The sequence below is a fragment of the Fundulus heteroclitus genome, chromosome 21, assembly GCF_011125445.2.
Source record: "Fundulus heteroclitus isolate FHET01 chromosome 21, MU-UCD_Fhet_4.1, whole genome shotgun sequence".
Lineage (NCBI taxonomy): Eukaryota > Metazoa > Chordata > Actinopteri > Cyprinodontiformes > Fundulidae > Fundulus > Fundulus heteroclitus.
In genome coordinates, this window is record NC_046381.1 from 10,194,060 (window position 1) to 10,211,770 (window position 17,711).

The 17,711-nt window shown below is 40.9% G+C and overlaps 1 protein-coding gene across 2 annotated transcripts; it reads left to right on the plus strand.

Annotated features, from left to right (window-relative positions):
- The first annotated feature begins 595 nt into the window (after nucleotides 1-595).
- On the plus strand, nucleotides 596-14,848 carry LOC105918160 (zinc transporter ZIP12). Of its 2 annotated transcripts, none has more exons than XM_012853182.3 (12): nucleotides 596-1,262; nucleotides 3,056-3,367; nucleotides 3,448-3,655; nucleotides 6,287-6,420; nucleotides 6,563-6,734; nucleotides 6,979-7,151; nucleotides 8,073-8,228; nucleotides 8,443-8,553; nucleotides 11,533-11,605; nucleotides 11,718-11,876; nucleotides 11,965-12,152; nucleotides 13,802-14,848. In XM_012853182.3, the coding sequence occupies exons 1-12, from the start codon at nucleotides 1,014-1,016 to the stop codon at nucleotides 13,928-13,930; spliced, it is 2,064 nt and encodes a 687-aa protein (XP_012708636.2). In that variant the 5' UTR covers nucleotides 596-1,013; the 3' UTR covers nucleotides 13,931-14,848. The 2 variants fall into 2 exon arrangements, with proteins under 2 accessions (XP_012708636.2, XP_035981485.1); XM_036125592.1 differs by having other exon boundaries at nucleotides 8,443-8,523.
- Nucleotides 14,849-17,711: the final 2,863 nt, after the last annotated feature.

The window sequence follows — 17,711 nt, forward strand, 5'->3', positions numbered from 1 at the left end:
CCTAAATTTGACTCATTTAAGGCTCTCGGCTAATCTTGAGGAGCTTTTCCCTCTAAGACAGTTTCACTAACAACGGCGATGCTGAAAAATTCTCCCAAAAACAAACCTTCTGCTGATCCAACAAGGACAACTTAGCAAAACGGGTTACCACAGCTGAGAAGAGCAGGGCAAAGTCTGGTAGTCTGATACATTATGCGTCACTGTTGTTTTTTCAGAAGAAATCATTTTATCTTGTTGTTGCTGGGCTGATTTGACCTCCAGGGTATCCCACGTGGGAGGATCATAGAATGCTCGCCTTGTTTTGCAAGGTGTTTTTTTTTTATCTTTGCTGAGTCAGAGATCATGAAAAACTAAAAAAAAAAAAAAAAAGGCTTAGATGTGAACATCAGTGAGGCTCTAAGCATATAGAGTCCTATCACTTTCACACACTCATGTTGGCTCCTGCCCGCTGCCAAAGTGGGAGAGACAGCTTTAGGCAACATAATGTTTTTAGTTTTGCCAGTTTGAAGCCAAACGAAGGAGGAAGGAGACATTTTAAATAAATTGCAAGGAATGAACCCATTCAGCGACTTTGTGTTGCATGTGGATTTGTTTGCCTGACCTGTGCTGTACATGAATTTATTTGTTCTTCCTATCCTCAAATTCCCTGACAGACTAATTAATTTCCCCACAGCTGCCCACCCCATTCTTTCCCTCTTGTATCAACTCTCTCACTTGCCTGCACTAATCCTTTTGTTTGGGGCTGAGGGGCCCAGGCACAGCACTGTAAGGACTGGTTCAGCTCAAGAGTGCCTGCAGAGTTCTCTTGTTCTCCACCAGATCAGCCTACCTAATATTAATGCTTCCCTCTGCAAGAACAATTCACAGCTTTTCTCTTTTAAAGTTTTTTTTATTCTTCTATTTTTATGTTTTCCTCTTGATTTTCTTGACTGTTTCCATTTTCCTCCTTATCTCGACTTAGACCTGTTGCCAGTTCTCAGAGCTTGGGAAGGCCTATCAGCGCAGTTGAGAACATGCGCTTTGGGAGCTCGGCTCCATGTTTGGTGCTGCTGCTGCATCTTTGTGAGCTGGGGAGAGTCGCGGAAGGTACAGTACAGGATCAGGAGCATCTGCAGGAGGCTCTCAAGGCGTTGGGTCTACCTTTGGAGAGTGATAAGGAGCCTACACTCCAGAGGAACAGAATAAGTCTCCTGATCACCAAACTGCTCCAGGATGTGCACTGTGCAGAGAAGATGGGCATCACTCAGGAAACATGTGAGAAAGTAAGGCCAACCTTGTTCTTATCATAGATCTGCCGAGATTTGATAAGCACTTGATACATACGTTTACTCCCAGTACTGTGTTCATCTCATATGTCTGTAAAATTTGCATGCTTTGCAAACACAAATCATGTTTCCTCTGTCAGATTCTTAAATAGACTTTGATCTGGACGTTGCTTTAACACATAAACATTGATCTGAACAAGAGGTGGGGGAAAATCTTTTCTCGTGGACCATTTAAATTGTTAGGAAATCTTATGAGGCCCACCCTCAATTTGTAAAACTAAAGGATCCAGCAATTCTAATTATATTTTGATTAAATGGAATGAGACATTTGTACAATCTATTGATAAAAATCAGTTTTTATTTCTTTTTGGACTCAATAATTAAAAAAAAAAGTATTCTTCATGTAAACAGATCAGGTACTGTGAAAGCTTATAATTGCAGTTTTGAGAGCTGTATGATTGCATTCATCACACTCACCTAATATGATGGTTGGAACTGCTGCAAGGTGTCATTTCCTTTATCAGTGACTCAGTCTGCAACTGTTCTCCTAAACAAACTAATGCTTGCAAACAATTTGGCTAGCTTTGGCTAGCAGCTCTGCAGTAGCATGCAGTCCTTCAAAAAACCCTCCCCTCTGCATGATGCTTGGGCTGTTTTTTAATTATTTTTTTTGCAAATTCAGTCATGTGACATCTTACTTTCATACGCACGTCAATAAGTGGTCTTGTAATCGCTGCTCGTTTTACATCCAAACTCTAATGAAGCGAGGAAATCTCGTGTTTGTGTGCTTAGGTCGGTATTAACGCTGCAGAACGGACATTTTCACTGCTGCCAGAGCCTTGTCTCAAACTTTACTTCTCAACAATTGAAGAAGTTGCTTTTCAATTTATTAAAATATGCTACTCAATATCCATGTTCTTTTTTTTTAGTTGCCGTGATTGAAACCCGTCACTGTACCTTAGCTTACTTCATTCTATTTTGAATGCTCACGATGTGTTCACTGACTCTGATAACACAGATATGCCATTGGTTGTCATAAGTTTTCCCTCTTAGTTTTTAATTAGTTTATTGGATTTTAATTGAGCGGCGGACGAGGTAAAATTCTGAGGGCCTCATTCAGCTCTGAGGCCATTAAATTATACTGCACTGGATTGTATTTACTAATTAGTTGACATCTAAATGCAGTTGGTTCCATATAGTTGGATGTTAGCGTAGAAAGGGGACTGAATGTGTGTACAAGCCACACTTGTCAGATGTTTATTTGAAGGCAGTTGGATTAGAGAAAATTAGATAGAGTCATTAAAAAAGACTAAAAGTTTGTGTTTGCAATGGGAGAAAACGTGGAACAGTCAAAGAAGTATGCATATTTCTGAAAGGCACTGTAGTTGTAATGGCTATAATGCAAGTATGGAGGCTTGAGCACTTGACCTCTATAGGTCGTTCATGCAGAGTGGCTTTAGACATTGCTTGGTTTGACCTAATAAAATGGATTTAGAAGCAGTGCATTTTTGTTCAGGTGGCCTGTAAATAGGATTATGTTCCCCTTTGTCCCTTGAAAGTAAGATTTGGGATTCAATAAAGCAAATTCCTCTGCAGATTTGAACTAAAAGCAGAATTTTAACAACTCTCCAAATATTTAGAAGTTATTTGTGGGTCAAATTTAGCTTTGGTATTTTCTTCAAAAAATACCAGAGTGCTATGGAAATTGTCAAGTTGGCCCTTTATTTCACTTAATCTTGATTACCTACATGGCTTGACGGTTGACATCTTTCTTGTTCTTCCTCTCCCAGTGCCTGACACCGAACGTAGCGCTGTCCGTGCTTGACGATGACAGGATTGATCTTGCTGAAGAAGATTACCATAAGATCTCAACGGTTCTGCTATATTACATAATAAACTTAAAGGATCTGTGTGTCTCAAACATTGGCCCTCCACCAGCCCTTTCGTCCTCATCTGGAAACTTGCAGTTCTATCTGCTGCACTTCGCCAGTCTGAACCCAAATGAAAACAATCAGTCCCTTTCATACAGCGAGACGGAGCGAATTGTGCGACTCATTAACCAGCACTACCGTCCCTCCAAAAAGGACATGCCTGACTCGCAAGTAAGGGGTGCAATTGTTACAGATGTATCTTATCAAAAGAGGTGCAAAGGTCTTTATAAATGCTTTTTCTCGGATTTCAGTGCATACATTCAGCTCGTCTTCTTAAAGAGGTGGACGTGGGTGCAAATCCTGTTGCAAGGGTGGCAGAGGTGCCTAAAGTAACGGCGGCTATAATTAGCTACATGCTGCAGGGACGCTGCTTTACACAGAGGAGCCTCCCATCCCCGGACTTCTTCACAGATTACATATTTCAGTCTCTAAATTGTTCAAATGCCCTACAGCTAAAAGGTGAGTAAAGTAAAACATTTGGTCAGTATCAAATGTGACAGACTTTTAAGTATCGCCTTTGGTTATGAGAAAGTACACCGAGTTTTAAAGTACCAGCAGTCTACAGGGTAAGTACATACCAAATGCTGTCGTTGCCCAAATGTATTCACAGAGAAAGATGTATGGCTTCAGTGTTTATTTAATAATTTACATGGTTCTATGTCTGTGCAAATTCTCAGTTGCCTGGGTCATGGCTACACCAAGCAAACTTAAATCACACGCAACAGGACTTCTGCTTACTTTTTTTTGAAAATGTTTAGAAACCTACCTACATAAAATCAAATCAGTTTATTTATATAGCGCCAATTTACAACAGATGTCATCTCAATGAATTTTACAGGGTAAATTCAATCAAATCATACAGATTGGTCTTAAGTTTCCTACGGAGACCCAGCAGATTGCATTGAGTCGTTGACTTGCAGCGTTCACTCCTCCTAATAGAGCGCAGAGCCTCAGTGGACAGCCGCCTGGATGGTGTCGTTGACTTTGCAGCAATCCTACATACCGAGCATGCATGTAGCGACAGTAGAGAGGAAATCTCCCCTTTAACATGAAGGAACCTCCAGCAGAATCAGGCTCAGTGTGAACGGCCATCTGGCTGGACTGGGAGTTTGAGAAGACAGAGCAGAGACACAAAAGGAACAATAGTAGCTCCTGAAGTGTCTTCATCTAGGAGAGAGACACAGCCAAACTGGCAAACCCTGAGCCAACATTCATGTGAGGAGCAGCAGCCACCTCCAGGGCAGCGTCTCAGATAAACAAATCAGCAGGCAAGATGCAGCTACTGTTGAGAGGGGGGAAAAACAACAAAAATGAACAAAAAGCAACCAGAGAGAGAGAGAGAGAGAGAGAGAGAGAGAGATGTGGAATGGTCGAAGTCGAAGGAGCCAGAAGTCTCTCACAATTCTGGCAGCTCACATTTGAGGAACCAGTAGTTGGAGTGCTGCTGCATTTAAACACATGGAGGTCCATCTTACTAAGTGCATTGCATGTCAGATGCAAATCAATGACCCACCCGTCATCATTGTCATCGTTCTTATGAACCAGTTTTTGGTTCATCCCAAAGACAGAACACCCGGATCAAAGGTGAGCGGCGTTGCTTATGCGCTCCGATGCAGAAAGGATTTCAGATTCCTAAATCGGAAAAACTAAACAACGATTACATAAACGCATATCACAGCACAGGAGGGCCAGCATCTCGGGGCAGGATTCAGCGGTCCACTTGCACCTCAATAGCACTATTGATGACAATGATGTCCAGACTGTGGACAGAGAGAACAGATGTTTGAAAGAGGGGTGAAAGAAGCCATCTTGGTCAAAAGACCAAAGACAACACTGAACAAAGGGGGGAGGGGGGTTGCTTCTATTTCCCCAGTGTTTACAACTCGGTCCTCCAGCTCATTTCAAAGAGATTACATCAGCAGTCTCATCCTGATTCAGGTGACCAAGTACTCAAATAAGTCACAGCAATAGCCTCTAACGATCCAGGACAGTGACAGGTGGGTTGTTGATTTGCATTTGACTTGAAATGCACCTATAGGAGGATGGGCCTCCGTGTGCTTAAAAACAGCAGCGCTCCATCTACTGGTTGCTCAAGTTTGAGCCGCCAGAATTGACAGAGTCCTGGACAGCGGTTGAACCGTTTTAGGAAAAATGCTGAGCAAAAGTCTGGTTGCCTTCTATTTAAAGGAGCTATAAGTAAAGATATTTTACTGGAAAATCAACCTAAATCATTCTCATTTGTCACCAAGGATGGACATTCCCTATAAACAGTCAGACCTCTCCATCAACAATGTCTTAGTCACGTTTTTCTCCTTTCAAACCTAGAGGTACAGTCCAGAACTACCTCAGTGCAGTGAGTAGCCTGTGGTTACTTCCTGGTTCCTGAGTCAATCTTATGAGATTTCCCAGGGTTCCCAGCCCAGAGGGTATTTTATCTTGGCAAAAGAGCAGCAGACAGTAAGAGAAACAGGCCAGAAATAGTACAGAATACAACATCATATACCTTTCCTGTTGAAGTAAAAATCCACAACAGCAACACACCGTTTGAAAACAGCATATTAGATTGTCGTTATTGGCAAGCTGTTGTACCGATTAGAGCCACAAGGTGTCAGTATTACGGATAGCTCCTTCAAAGCCTGTTTGTTGTTTACATAGTTCTGTAGTACATGGAAGAACAATTTCATAGGTTTTAAATGCTTTCATTATTATCTACACTGTTGACTTCGACATGACTTCTATAATTCCTATTGGCATGGATATCATCTTCTGGGCTAAATTCTCGTTGATGGCGACCCGTTATGGGTTTTCCTATTGCACGGTGTTGGTCAGAGTTTGATGGCCTTCAGTGGTGTCCAGAAGTACAACTTGTCCTAAAGGAAAAAGCTGCATGGCAATGAGACCAAGCGGTGTGCTTGAAGAAGGAGACTCGGCATGAAAGCTATTAACAAGCCTTAGATATGACACTGACCTCTACAAGATAATCCCCAAATAGTACTTGTTGATAAGCCTCTTTACTGCTCTTTAATTTGAAATAAGTATTTTTTGATGCCCAACACTGATATGTTACATTCTGACCATATCTCTACCCAGACTTGGAAGAGCTACTTCATCAGCTAGGAGTGGGACATGGCAAAAAACCAATGCACTCCAACAATAAGACGAAGCGGAGCATCAAAGGAGGTTCATATTTGCTGAAAGACGTTACTGATGGAGACTGGGCACAGGTGAGAAACGATAACATTGCATGCTCAGAATTATGACAGGATCCTTTTAAAATATTTGAAGGTACGATAAACTTCAATTTAAATGGCTTTCATCTCCTCTTGTTGTCCCCCTCCATCCCCCCTTTTTTTTTAAATCAATTAGGTGTGTTTTTCAGCCAATCAGCTGGCAGATATTTTTGCTTTGGACCCTCATTTGCCCGTTTCCAAGGAGCAATTCAGACAAATTTGTCCAGCCATCATTCAGCAGCTGCTAGGCAATGCCTGTGGGTCACATCAGCAAAAGGCGAGAGGGTCGGCTCCCACTGCTATTGAGAGTAAGCCCATTCCTTTGATGGTTCCTTTCCTCTATACAGACCACAACGTTTTTAAATGAACTTGCAAGTTTGTTTTAAAAAATGTTTTTAAGTCAGCAGCTCAAGGTTGTACACAAAGTAGAGTGGAAATCAGCCACACAATTATGCAACGAGTTTCTCTATATAATTATGCTACATTTTTAAATGTTTCTAAAAATGATTTATACCTGATCTGGACAGATGAAAAGTTTCCTCCTTTCTGTAGAGTACGGCTACAGCACAGCTGCTGTTCTGATCATCACGGTCGGCTCCATGTTGGGGATCTGCCTGCTATTGTTCAACTCCTGTCAGGAGACCTATGCACTCATCCTGCAGCTGTTTGTGGGCCTGGCAGTGGGAACCCTCTCTGGTGACGCTCTCCTGCATCTCATTCCACAGGTAAGAGACCCCTACAGCACTGGAAAAACCCTCTGCACACCAGACTGCAGCTGCACCATGACACTAGAAATGAATCAATGCGATAACGTACGACAGCTTCCCAACTATTTTGAGATGCACAAAACTTCTATAAGGGTTAATTATCATGATGGCTGCATATCTGGGTGTGGAGGACCCTGGTCGCAGTCGTGGATTTGGTCTGCATGCACCTTGGCTTGGTTAACAAAGAAAGAAAGACTGACCAAACTGGCCTTATACCACACTTACATAAGTCTTCTTGGTTACAGATCAGCGGGCTTCCAGTGGGGTAGAAGTACACATTATTGTGCACATTTATTGGTTTCTGGGAAACTCAGGGAAGTTTCAGACCATCATATAGTGTGATGAAAAGTTTGACTTCTAAGAAACAGTCTCTGGCTGTAGGACTTTCATGTTTAGCTCAGGTTGATCACTAAAAGTGCAGATTTGGGTATTTGTCTACCCGGTAAGAAACGTTGACAGAGCACTGCACCAGGTACTAGGCAAAATAGGAATGCCTGGCAGTGTGCAGCATTTGTGTGAGAAACCACCCCATAGTGCATTCTCTCATGGGTCTGATAAGCTCTGAAGAAATCCTGAAACTGGCTAGAAAGGTACAGAAGGTACGGAAACCTACAACATTTATAGTACAATTCTGTGGATTCTGGGGAGACATCCATGTCCAGAGACCCCAGAGACTGGATGGTTGAGATGAAGACAGCAAAAGCCTTTCTGATGTGTAATGCTTACCTTTAAACAAAAGTGAGGATCTCTACATCCAGCAATGTTCAAGTGGCATGTAGAGATCCAGGAGAGTGTAGGATAGTTGTTAACCAGTGTCCATAACGGCCCAAACATGTCTTACTTGTGGTTTCACTTTGTTTTGTTTGATGCTCTGTGCAGATTCTTGGCCTACATGGCAGCACTCACAGTCATGGTGATGAGCTCCATAACGAGGACAAGGAGCATCTGTGGAAGATCCTGGGCCTGATTGCTGGGATTTACGGCTTCTTTCTCATGGAAAGAATGTTTTCCTTTCTGGTCCCTTCTCATGGCCATGTAAGTAAGCGGTTTTGTTTTCTGTGGCCCATTCAGATCTACTGACACCAGAGAAAGATACTTAAACCACAGATTATCATGTATCGCAGGAAAGGCACTAAAGTGCTGACTGATTTCTTTCTAATAAAGTGTGAGAATCCCGCAAAAACAAACACTTTTGTCATGACTTCGCATGTTGAGTAACAATGGTCACCTGACATTCTTTTGTCGGCAGGGTCACTGCAGCGACCTCACCCTGGACCTGAACTGCAATGGTCAGTCTCAGAGGAGCAAGTCCATTTCCACCATCCAGTTGGTGAGTCTCATCTCAACCCTGACTGAACTGGTAGGTTGTTTAAGGATTCTTGGCAGAAAACCCTCCTTCCTGTCATCTTCCCCTGTGTTTACATTTCGATAGTACAGGAGTTGGAGTTCATGACAAAGCAACTCTTAGAAAGTAATTCTAAAAAAAAAAAGTTGCATACAAAAAAGGAACTGATATTAAATAGTGAATCATTGCTCTACTGAATTTCCCTTAAATCCTTCCTCCTCTGTTGTTATATAATGGAAGATGTGGAGCAGTGTGGGAGGGAGCAAAGAAACATAGCAAGTAGGATGTTGGACAATGAAGGATTACATTTTCCAGAAAGCTTGTATTGACTTGAAGAGATGCCTTTAAATGCCTACTAGTACAAGAAAAAAAAAAGATCAAAGATATTTAAAGAAAGCCGTAGATTTACTCCACAGACTCTCTTTTTCCCATGAAAATAGGTAGCTTTGGTACATCTTTCACATACAGGAACCACTGTGGTTAATTTTGAAAAACCCTGACTTGAATCAAATGAAAGAGTAGAACTGAGTTCAAAGGAAAAGAAAGACTACTTTGTTGGGAAAGCTTAACTTTAACTTAACTTTATAGGCGAGTCAGAAACAATGGGATCAAAGCTTGGAAACAGAGGTACAGTCTGACAGACTTTTCACTGACATCTTACAAAGTGCTATCTAAAATGTAATACTAACATCTATGATAAAGGATTTTGCTGGTACATGTCACAAAAAGCACATGTTAACCCCTTTGTATTCAATTCAATTTTATTTATATAGCGCCAATTCATGAAACATGTCATCTCAAGGCACTTTACAAAGTCAAATTTAATCAGATTATACAGATTGGTCAAAATATTTCCTATATAAGGAAACCCAGTTGATTACATTAAAGTCTTGACAAGCAGCATTCACTCCTGGAGAAGCGTAGAGCCACAGGGAGAGTCGTCTGCATTGTCCATGGCTTTGCCGCAATCCCTCATACTGAGCAAGCATGGAGCAACAGTGGAAAGAAAAACTCTCCTTTAACGGGAAGGTAAACCTCGAGCAGAAACGGTGAGAAGACACCATGCAATTTGTAGTTTTCGGAAGGCTTTAGGCCTGGATTTGACTCGCATCACCCATGTCCTTTTCCTTCACGTAATGAAGCCAGAGTTAAAAGCTGTCCGAAATTGTCACAGCGGTCCGAAGCACATTTCCTCCCCACAAAAACATTCTTACCGTTGAACCCATGAAAGGTCAGGTAGCAGGAGCCAGGAACAGGAGCTAGAAGTTCTTATTAGAGGTGTTTGGATGGAGCTAAAGTTTAGCTGTTTGCAGTGAATTGGTGTGCCACCAAAGTCTATCTTGTGTGAAACACATGCTGAGAACATGAGGTGTGAAGTGTTTCCTGTCAGAGAAACTATCAGTTGTAAATGTAAAGTGTGAAAAGCATAAATGATATGGTTTAATTGAATGCTTTTTTATAGATTTTTCTTCGGCATGTTTTCATATTCTACAGTTACTTTGAATGGAAACCCTTCACATCTCCATTCTCAGTATAGAGTTATTAGAGTTATTTACTGTGGGAGATAGATTAGCTCCTTATAATAATAAAAGTAACCTCACTTTAAAAAAAAATTCTATCCCATCATATTAACCTTGGAAATTTAACAGAAATTTACTTGCTGCTACTTTGTTGAATAGATATCTGCTGCTGGACATCCTTCCATTTAGGGCCATGGGGGGGGGGGGTTCTCCAGCAGTCAGTGGGTAGGATACACCCTGGGCAGGTTGCAAGTCCATCACAGGGCAACAACACAAAGAAACACAGGAAAAACAACCATGCAAACACTTTTACCTAAGAGCCTAACCCTAACAGTCAAGTTTTTGACCTGTGGGAAGAAGCTGGAGTACCTGGAGAGAAGCTATGCATGCACAATGAGAACATGCAAACTCCATGCAGAAAGACCCCAGGCCAGGGTTTAAACCCAGGACTTTCTGGCTGCAAGGAAACGGCGTTATGACATGGTAGCCGTTAAAGTCTTAAGTGAAGAGTCGATCAAAAGTGTAGGAAGTTTTACATGTTTTGGAATCAATGTGTCCAAATGTGCAAACCAAGATTACATGAATTACAGTGTGATAGAAGTTAATTTGCCCCTCTGCCAATCTGAGAGTATTTATTTTCGTAGTTATTGTGTTGTAATAATAATAATAATAATAATAATAATAATAATAATACATTTAATTTATTCTGCACTTTCCATCAAAATATCTCAAAGTACTACTGGTAAAAAATAAAAAAGCATAAACAAAATAAAAAAAAGCTATTTTTAGAAAAGAGAAAAAACATCTAAAGTGGACCAAAAGCTTTGCTAAAAAGAAATGTCTTAATCCTCAGTGGATTGAGGTGCCCTCAAGGTGTCAGGGAGGGCATTCCACAGATTTGGTGCAGCAGCACAAAATTCCCTATCTCCCATTGTGGTAGACTACTGAGATAAATAATAATTTTAGTGATTAAATCTCACATATTGTTTAATATAATTGTATATAATACCACAGGCCAACTGAAACTGAAATATGAGCGACCGTGACCCCTGATCAGACCAGATTCACTCTGAGTGATAATTATACACAGACTTTCCTAATAGTAAACTATAAGCGCATTACAAATAATTATTAAAATCATCAGCCCATAAGGATTGTACCACAGCCTCCATAAAAGTGGCTCACATAGAAAGCAGAAAAGACCAAAACTGCAAAAGTACAAAAGTAGTGAAGAATCAAAAAGACGTGTGGATGAATCTCTTCTTGTATGGTTTTATTTATTTATTTTGAAGAGGAATAGTTGCACTAGGTACGATTAAATAAATGTTTTACATCATGCAGTAGGGTTTAAATTGTTTGATGCATGTAAAGATGTTTAGAGAAAAAAAAGCAGATGGCCTTTAATGCCACAAATGAAACACTGAAAGGTTAAAAAAGGGTTCACAGCCGTCAACTTTTGCCTCCATTTTCGCAGGGCTCAGTGGAAGACGTAGAGGGCCCAGAAAGTTCCCCTGGCCATCCAAACACAGAACGCGCTCCTCATCAGAGTAAGCGAAACAACCCAACAGTCCTGAACTGTGCAATAATTAGTAATGTGGCGCAACAGAGGAGCTGTCTGAAGGCGAGCGTCGGTCACACAGACTCTCATTGTGTGTCCAGAACACGGGGTTCCTCTGCTGGCCGTGATGGTAATTGTGGGAGACAGTCTTCATAACTTTGCCGACGGCCTGGTTGTCGGAGCGGCTTTCTCTTCATCAGCCGAGACCGGCATGGCAACCACCGTGGCCATTTTGTGCCACGAGATCCCACACGAGATGGGTGAGAGGTCAATGCTGTTAGCTGAGACTAGAAAACAGAAAACAATGTGCTCGAGTGACCGAAATCCTGCTCTTTTTTTTATTTTAAGGGGACTTTGCGGTGTTACTCAGCTCCGGGCTCTCAGTGAAGACCGCAGTCCTGATGAACTTCCTCAGTGCCCTGACAGCTTTCATGGGCCTTTATATTGGACTTTTTGTCTCTTCGGACACAGATGTACAGCAGTGGATCTTCTCCGTCACGGCTGGGATATTTCTCTATTTATCTCTGGCAGAAATGGTAAGGCTCCCTCCTGAGATGACAAGAGTTTGCTAAATCATACTGTCAACAGATCCCTTAGAAAAATGTAAAACTTTAAATGCAGTAGGTCTGGTGTAATAATAATCAGCCCCTGGTAATGAGGTGTACAAAACACTTAAATATTTTATATGCATATATGTTTTTTTTCTCAGCAATCTTTTTTAAAGCACAGCACACATAACTGAAAATGATCGATTTAAAATCAGCACATATGGAAAATTCTGATAAAGTTTGACAAAGGGAGTCAAAAACCCCATTCTGCAATTGCATTTTGAGCTGGATGTTAAAATATTTATACCTCATATATGTGGAAAATAGCAATTTTGGAGTTGAAATCCTGCTTGCTAGGACAATGAGAAGTATAAAGGGATTGGGTTTTCTTTTCATTAGCATCCACAAAAACACCTTTTTGAATATGCTGATGAAGTTTTCTTTTCTTTTTTTTTTTTTTTTTTTTTTTTTTGCTTTCTTTTTGTTTTGATGGAAAACACTAGAGAATTGCGTGAATATTTAAGAACCAATCAGGACATGTCTCATCCCCTGACACTAAAGCAGCACCAACTTCTTCAATTGTCATATCCAGAAAAAACATGCAGCATGCGTACCAGCAGGTATAAACAATATGTTTGTTTCACGTTCCCGACAAACATTAAAGCAATGAGGGATATTTCACCACTAAGTGGTGCTTGAGCACCGCCTGGAGACCAAAACAAGATGAGTGACAAGCCACACCTCTCTGTACCTTCACTCCAGTCGTCACCCGGCCCCTCCTTTCCCTTGTCAGGCGTTGCCTCCTATGCGCATATTTGTAAAGCACAAAAACAGAAAAACAGCATCACCTTTCAGAGTAACATTTTTAGTGAAGAAGTGAATAACTCATAACTTTATAATGCTGTTAGCAAGAGAACATTTTGCCATGTTGCTCCATCGCTGCGCTGCTCTGATGGCGGCATTATATGGCATGGAGGGGCTGAGCCCTGAGTGTGACGTCATACTGAAGTCCATCTGAAATATTACCTTTTGTTCTTCACACCACTACTTTTAGTTATTTCTGTCTGAAATAATGAAATATTGCATATTGCTCCTTTAAATAGGAAGGGAGGAATATAGTTGCTACAGTGCTGTAAAAAAGGAAAAAGTAGTGCTTTGCTTTTAAATGGCGTGGCTAAGGTCTATGCTATACTGTAAATCTGTTTACAGTTGTTTGAGTCAATCCTATGGTGAGTGAAAATGGGCAATTACCGTTCTCAAAGCACTTGTGTTGTAGTCAGACAGGGTTTAGGAGTACGCTACACATACTACCTCTGATCAGCTGTTTGTTTACGTGAGCATGCGTTGAAAGAAAGTTCTTATGAAATACTTATGAAGTCTTAAAAAGCCACCTAAGAAAATTACATTTTATGCTAAAGACATAAAGAAGGCCCATCTTACGTCATGTAAACACCTAAATAACAACAAATTTACACAACATACCAATCTGAGTTGCCCAGGCAGTTGGCTGCTCAGTCAGCTCATTCTTCCTGATGTTGTGGTTCAAACACGTACCACAGCAATGCTACACTAATTGCAGGGCTTGATCAAACTGCTTGTCTTTTTTGTTTAACCTGCTAACTTCCCTCTGTCACTAGCTCCCGGAGATGAATCGAGTGAAGACCAACAGGCCGTTTGCCATGTTCCTCCTGCAGAACCTCGGTTTGCTCCTAGGCTGGACTTGTCTTCTGTTGCTCGCGCTCTTTGAACACCAACTCAGATTTTAAATGCAACTGTCACACGAGATCGAACTATGCTGATGTTTTTATTTTTTTTGTATTTATATCATTGTCTTGTTAACAATCATCTCACATGCGCAAGCAACACTTTCTGGATAGAATATGTTCCTTTATTATAGTCCCATCATTGGATAGTAAAAAACTATGAAAGTTGAGACTTGTTTGGTAATTTTTGATGAATCATGTTTTTTAACATCTTGATTTTTACTGAAATTTAACTACACCATACTATATATATATATATATATATATATATATATATATATATATATATATATATATATATATATATATATATATATATATATATATATATATATATATATATATATATATATATATATGACACTACTGTTAGAAGAGAATAAAGTTTGAAAATGCATATTTTTTCCTTACTATTGTTTTCTTTTTCTATGCTTAATTTAAATTATACTCTACACTTTTTCAAAAATGCAAAGGAACCCTGGAGGCACACTTTTCCAAAACACTTATTTCTGGCTAGATAAAAAAAACGTTAACATTAGCCGTGGAGAAAGAACCTCTCGTTCAGGCATCAATGTTTTCCACAGCTATCTATAAAGCTCTGTTGGGATAGTTGTTACTCTCATCTCCGACGCTTTGTTCTTTGTTTTTTTGAGGTCTCTGTGTGAGCCAATACGAGGGCATTTCCACCCACCTGAGCCACACGTTCTCTCCATCCACCAACCTGGGTGACTAATGCCTGGTACTGTACAAACACACAGTGGGTCCGACCCACACAGCGCAAAAACACTCTTCAGTTGTCAAAGTGGGCCTGCAGAAGGAGGGGGAGGTGGAGGACAGTGCGATGAACACATCGGCTGCAATAAAATAAATGAAACATAACTGAATCTGTGATGCTCACATTGTGAGTGGGCTCAAAAAAAAGAAAAAGAAAAAGTTTTGTTTATTTCTTAATCAGTAATTAACCGCGTAGCATCTCTTTGTTAAACTGCCGGATCAGTTCCATCAGCAGTGCTGTGGGATTATTTGCCTCATCATGTCAGAAAAAAAGCTGACGCCGTTCACTGCCACTTCCCGATTAGTGTCCAAACAATAGAAGGAAGTCCGCCACGTTTTCTCCCATTCTTGCAAATTCGCTGTTGGTTTAGAAAGTGCCAGCACACGTTGGCATTTCCAGGAAAGCACGGACCGTACGCGTTTGTGTATAAATCCGCTCTTTAGCAGTGTTAAAAAAAAAAAAAAAGGCACATTTTTTTGGCATGTTTGCATCTTTCCAAGGCAACTATTGCCAGGATGGAGGAAGGAAGAGCTTTCATCTGGGGGGCACGCTGTTGTGCAACGCTGTCTATCCTCGCTTTCTCAGCAGAGACCTGACAGAAGAGTTCAGCTGCATCAGGGCACCAGAACACACAAACACCAGAGAGAAGAGAAGCGGGCAGGAAACATAAAAAGATCTTGCTTTGAATTTTAAACAGTATCTGTGACCACAACTGTTTGCACTGAGATTGTTTCAGACAAAACAAGGGTCAATCTACAGTTTCCAGAAGCAGAAGGGAAAAAAAATAACAATCAGAAACAATAAAACAGTGTGGAGGCATGGCTGTTGGATTTGAATGTAATGTGTGGTTTTCTGTTGTGTTTTTGTTTGTGTATAACTTAGAGTTATTAAGTTGTTTGCTGTTAGATTAAAGAATTAGGGGGAGAAATAATCTGGATCCTCAGGAGTAGGCTATGCTTGTGCAGGAGATTCATGTAGCACAATAATAGGTTTCCAGTAAGCCAGCTCTCATCTGAGCTGTTATGCTAAATTTCTGTTCACCGTGTGATAAAATTAGAAAATACTTGTTTTTCTTATACTCCATTTTGTTTTTCTGTAATTATCCAGGCATGAAAAATACATAAGTATAATTCCAGCCTCCAGACTGTGTAGGAACCTTGCACTGACAAGTATGATGTTGTCACATTTAGCTTCTACAAAAAGAAAACATTTGCCCCATGTCACATCTGTCCGTTTGGCTGACAATAAATGTTTGTATCACAATTGAAAAATAATTTAGGATGATCACTTTACCAGGAAGAATTGGTCAAAACTTTAGAATGTCCTGTTGAATTTATAAATGTTAGACAACTAGTATTGCAGGCAGACGAAGTAAAACAGGGAAACCAGTTTCAGGTGTGCATTTAGTGGCTTTAAAATGCAAATGCACCAAGTGCCACCAGAGGGCAACGATAAACAGCAAAAGTCTTTGACGTTGTCAGTAAAGGCTGCAGCTCATTGAACCAGTTCTGTATGAGGTAAATAATACAGTTAAGATTTACAGAGATGCTCCAGGTGTCTCATATCCCATTAGACTCATAAACAAGACAAGATATATAAAAAAATTTAAAACTGAACAGTTGCATAATATATGTTTCCACTCCCTTTACTATGAAGCCCCTAAGAAGTTCTGGTGCGATCAGTTATCAGTTAAGTCCCATAATTAATGAAATTACCTCCACCTGTGTGTAATCAAAGTATCACATGATCTGTCAGTATAAACATGTATTTTCTGAGAGGCCCCAGAGGCTGCAGCGCAATTGAGAAAGGGGCCTCACACCATGAAGAGCAAGGAACTATCCAAACAAGTCAGGGACAACGTTGAGACGAACAAGCCAGGGTGGGTTTATGAAAAATTTCCAAATCCTTGATGTTCCCCCAGAGCACCATCACACCCATCATCTTCAACTGGAAAGCTCACGGTACCCTAACAAACCTGCCAAGAGAGGGCAGCCTAAACTCTCAGACCAGTCAAGGCGTGCATTGATCAGAAAGGCAGCAGAGCGACCAAAGGTAACCCTGAAAGAGCTGCAGAGCTCCACAGCACAGACTGGATCTGGAGGACCACAACAAGCCACACCATGTGTGGTACAAACCCAACACGTCTCATAACCCTAAGAACACCATCTCCACAGTCAAACATGGTGGTGGCAGCATCATGATGTGGGAATGGTTTTCAGCAGCAGGGACTGGACAACTGGTTCAAGTCAAGGAAAGATGGATGGTGCTAAATAGTGGTGTCCCGACACGATACTGGTGTTATCGGGCCCGATACCAGCGTTAAAAACCTCGTACTCGTACTTGTAAAAGCAATCCGACACTCTGAAACGATAACAATTTTCCTCCTGGGCTGTCCTACACTGCAACTCATAGGCTAGATACTACTCAATACTATGTAGTGGTGCTATACACCAAGAGGTTGTTTGCTTACCCTTCAAAGAAAAAGAAGGAGAGAAGATAACTGGATCTCTAACCAAGTTCATCGCCCTTGATGCTCAGTCCTTTTCAGTGGTCAATTATATTGTTAAGGTATTTGTGATCTATAAGTAGCAATTTATTAAGTACTCAGTATTGGTGCTTGGAATCGGCACGTATCTAAACTGAGGTACTCGTACTTGTACTCGATCTGGAAAAAAACTAGTATAGGGCTTGGGATCCGCATTGCATTGTGGGACGTGGCGGCCATATTGATGGCAACGCAACGTTAAAATACCTCTGACATAACGTTGTTGAAGAAGAGACGTAGAAGTAGAGTTGAGAAAGAATAGATAGAAAAAATATGTTAAAATCCCGAAAAGGATCTGAAATTTACCGGGACACATTAAATAGAGAAGCCAGGGACCGGTATGTTAACAAAATCAGCATTATTATGGAGCGCCGACAACGACTTGTTGCCACTGTTTTGCATATCGGATGTCTTCGGCTACCTTGTTTGCGATGTGAGCGCCTAGACTTCATAAAAGTTCCAAA

Excerpts from the sequence above, each read along its gene's own strand:
- LOC105918160 (XM_012853182.3), top strand. The coding sequence starts at position 1,014 with ATGCGCTTTGGGAGCTCGGCTCCATGTTTGGTGCTGCTGCTGCATCTT. Across the intron at positions 3,368-3,447 it reads AGGACATGCCTGACTCGCAA|TGCATACATTCAGCTCGTCT; the intron begins GTAAGGGGTGCA and ends CTCGGATTTCAG. Across the intron at positions 11,877-11,964 it reads CGAGATCCCACACGAGATGG|GGGACTTTGCGGTGTTACTC; the intron begins GTGAGAGGTCAA and ends TTTTATTTTAAG.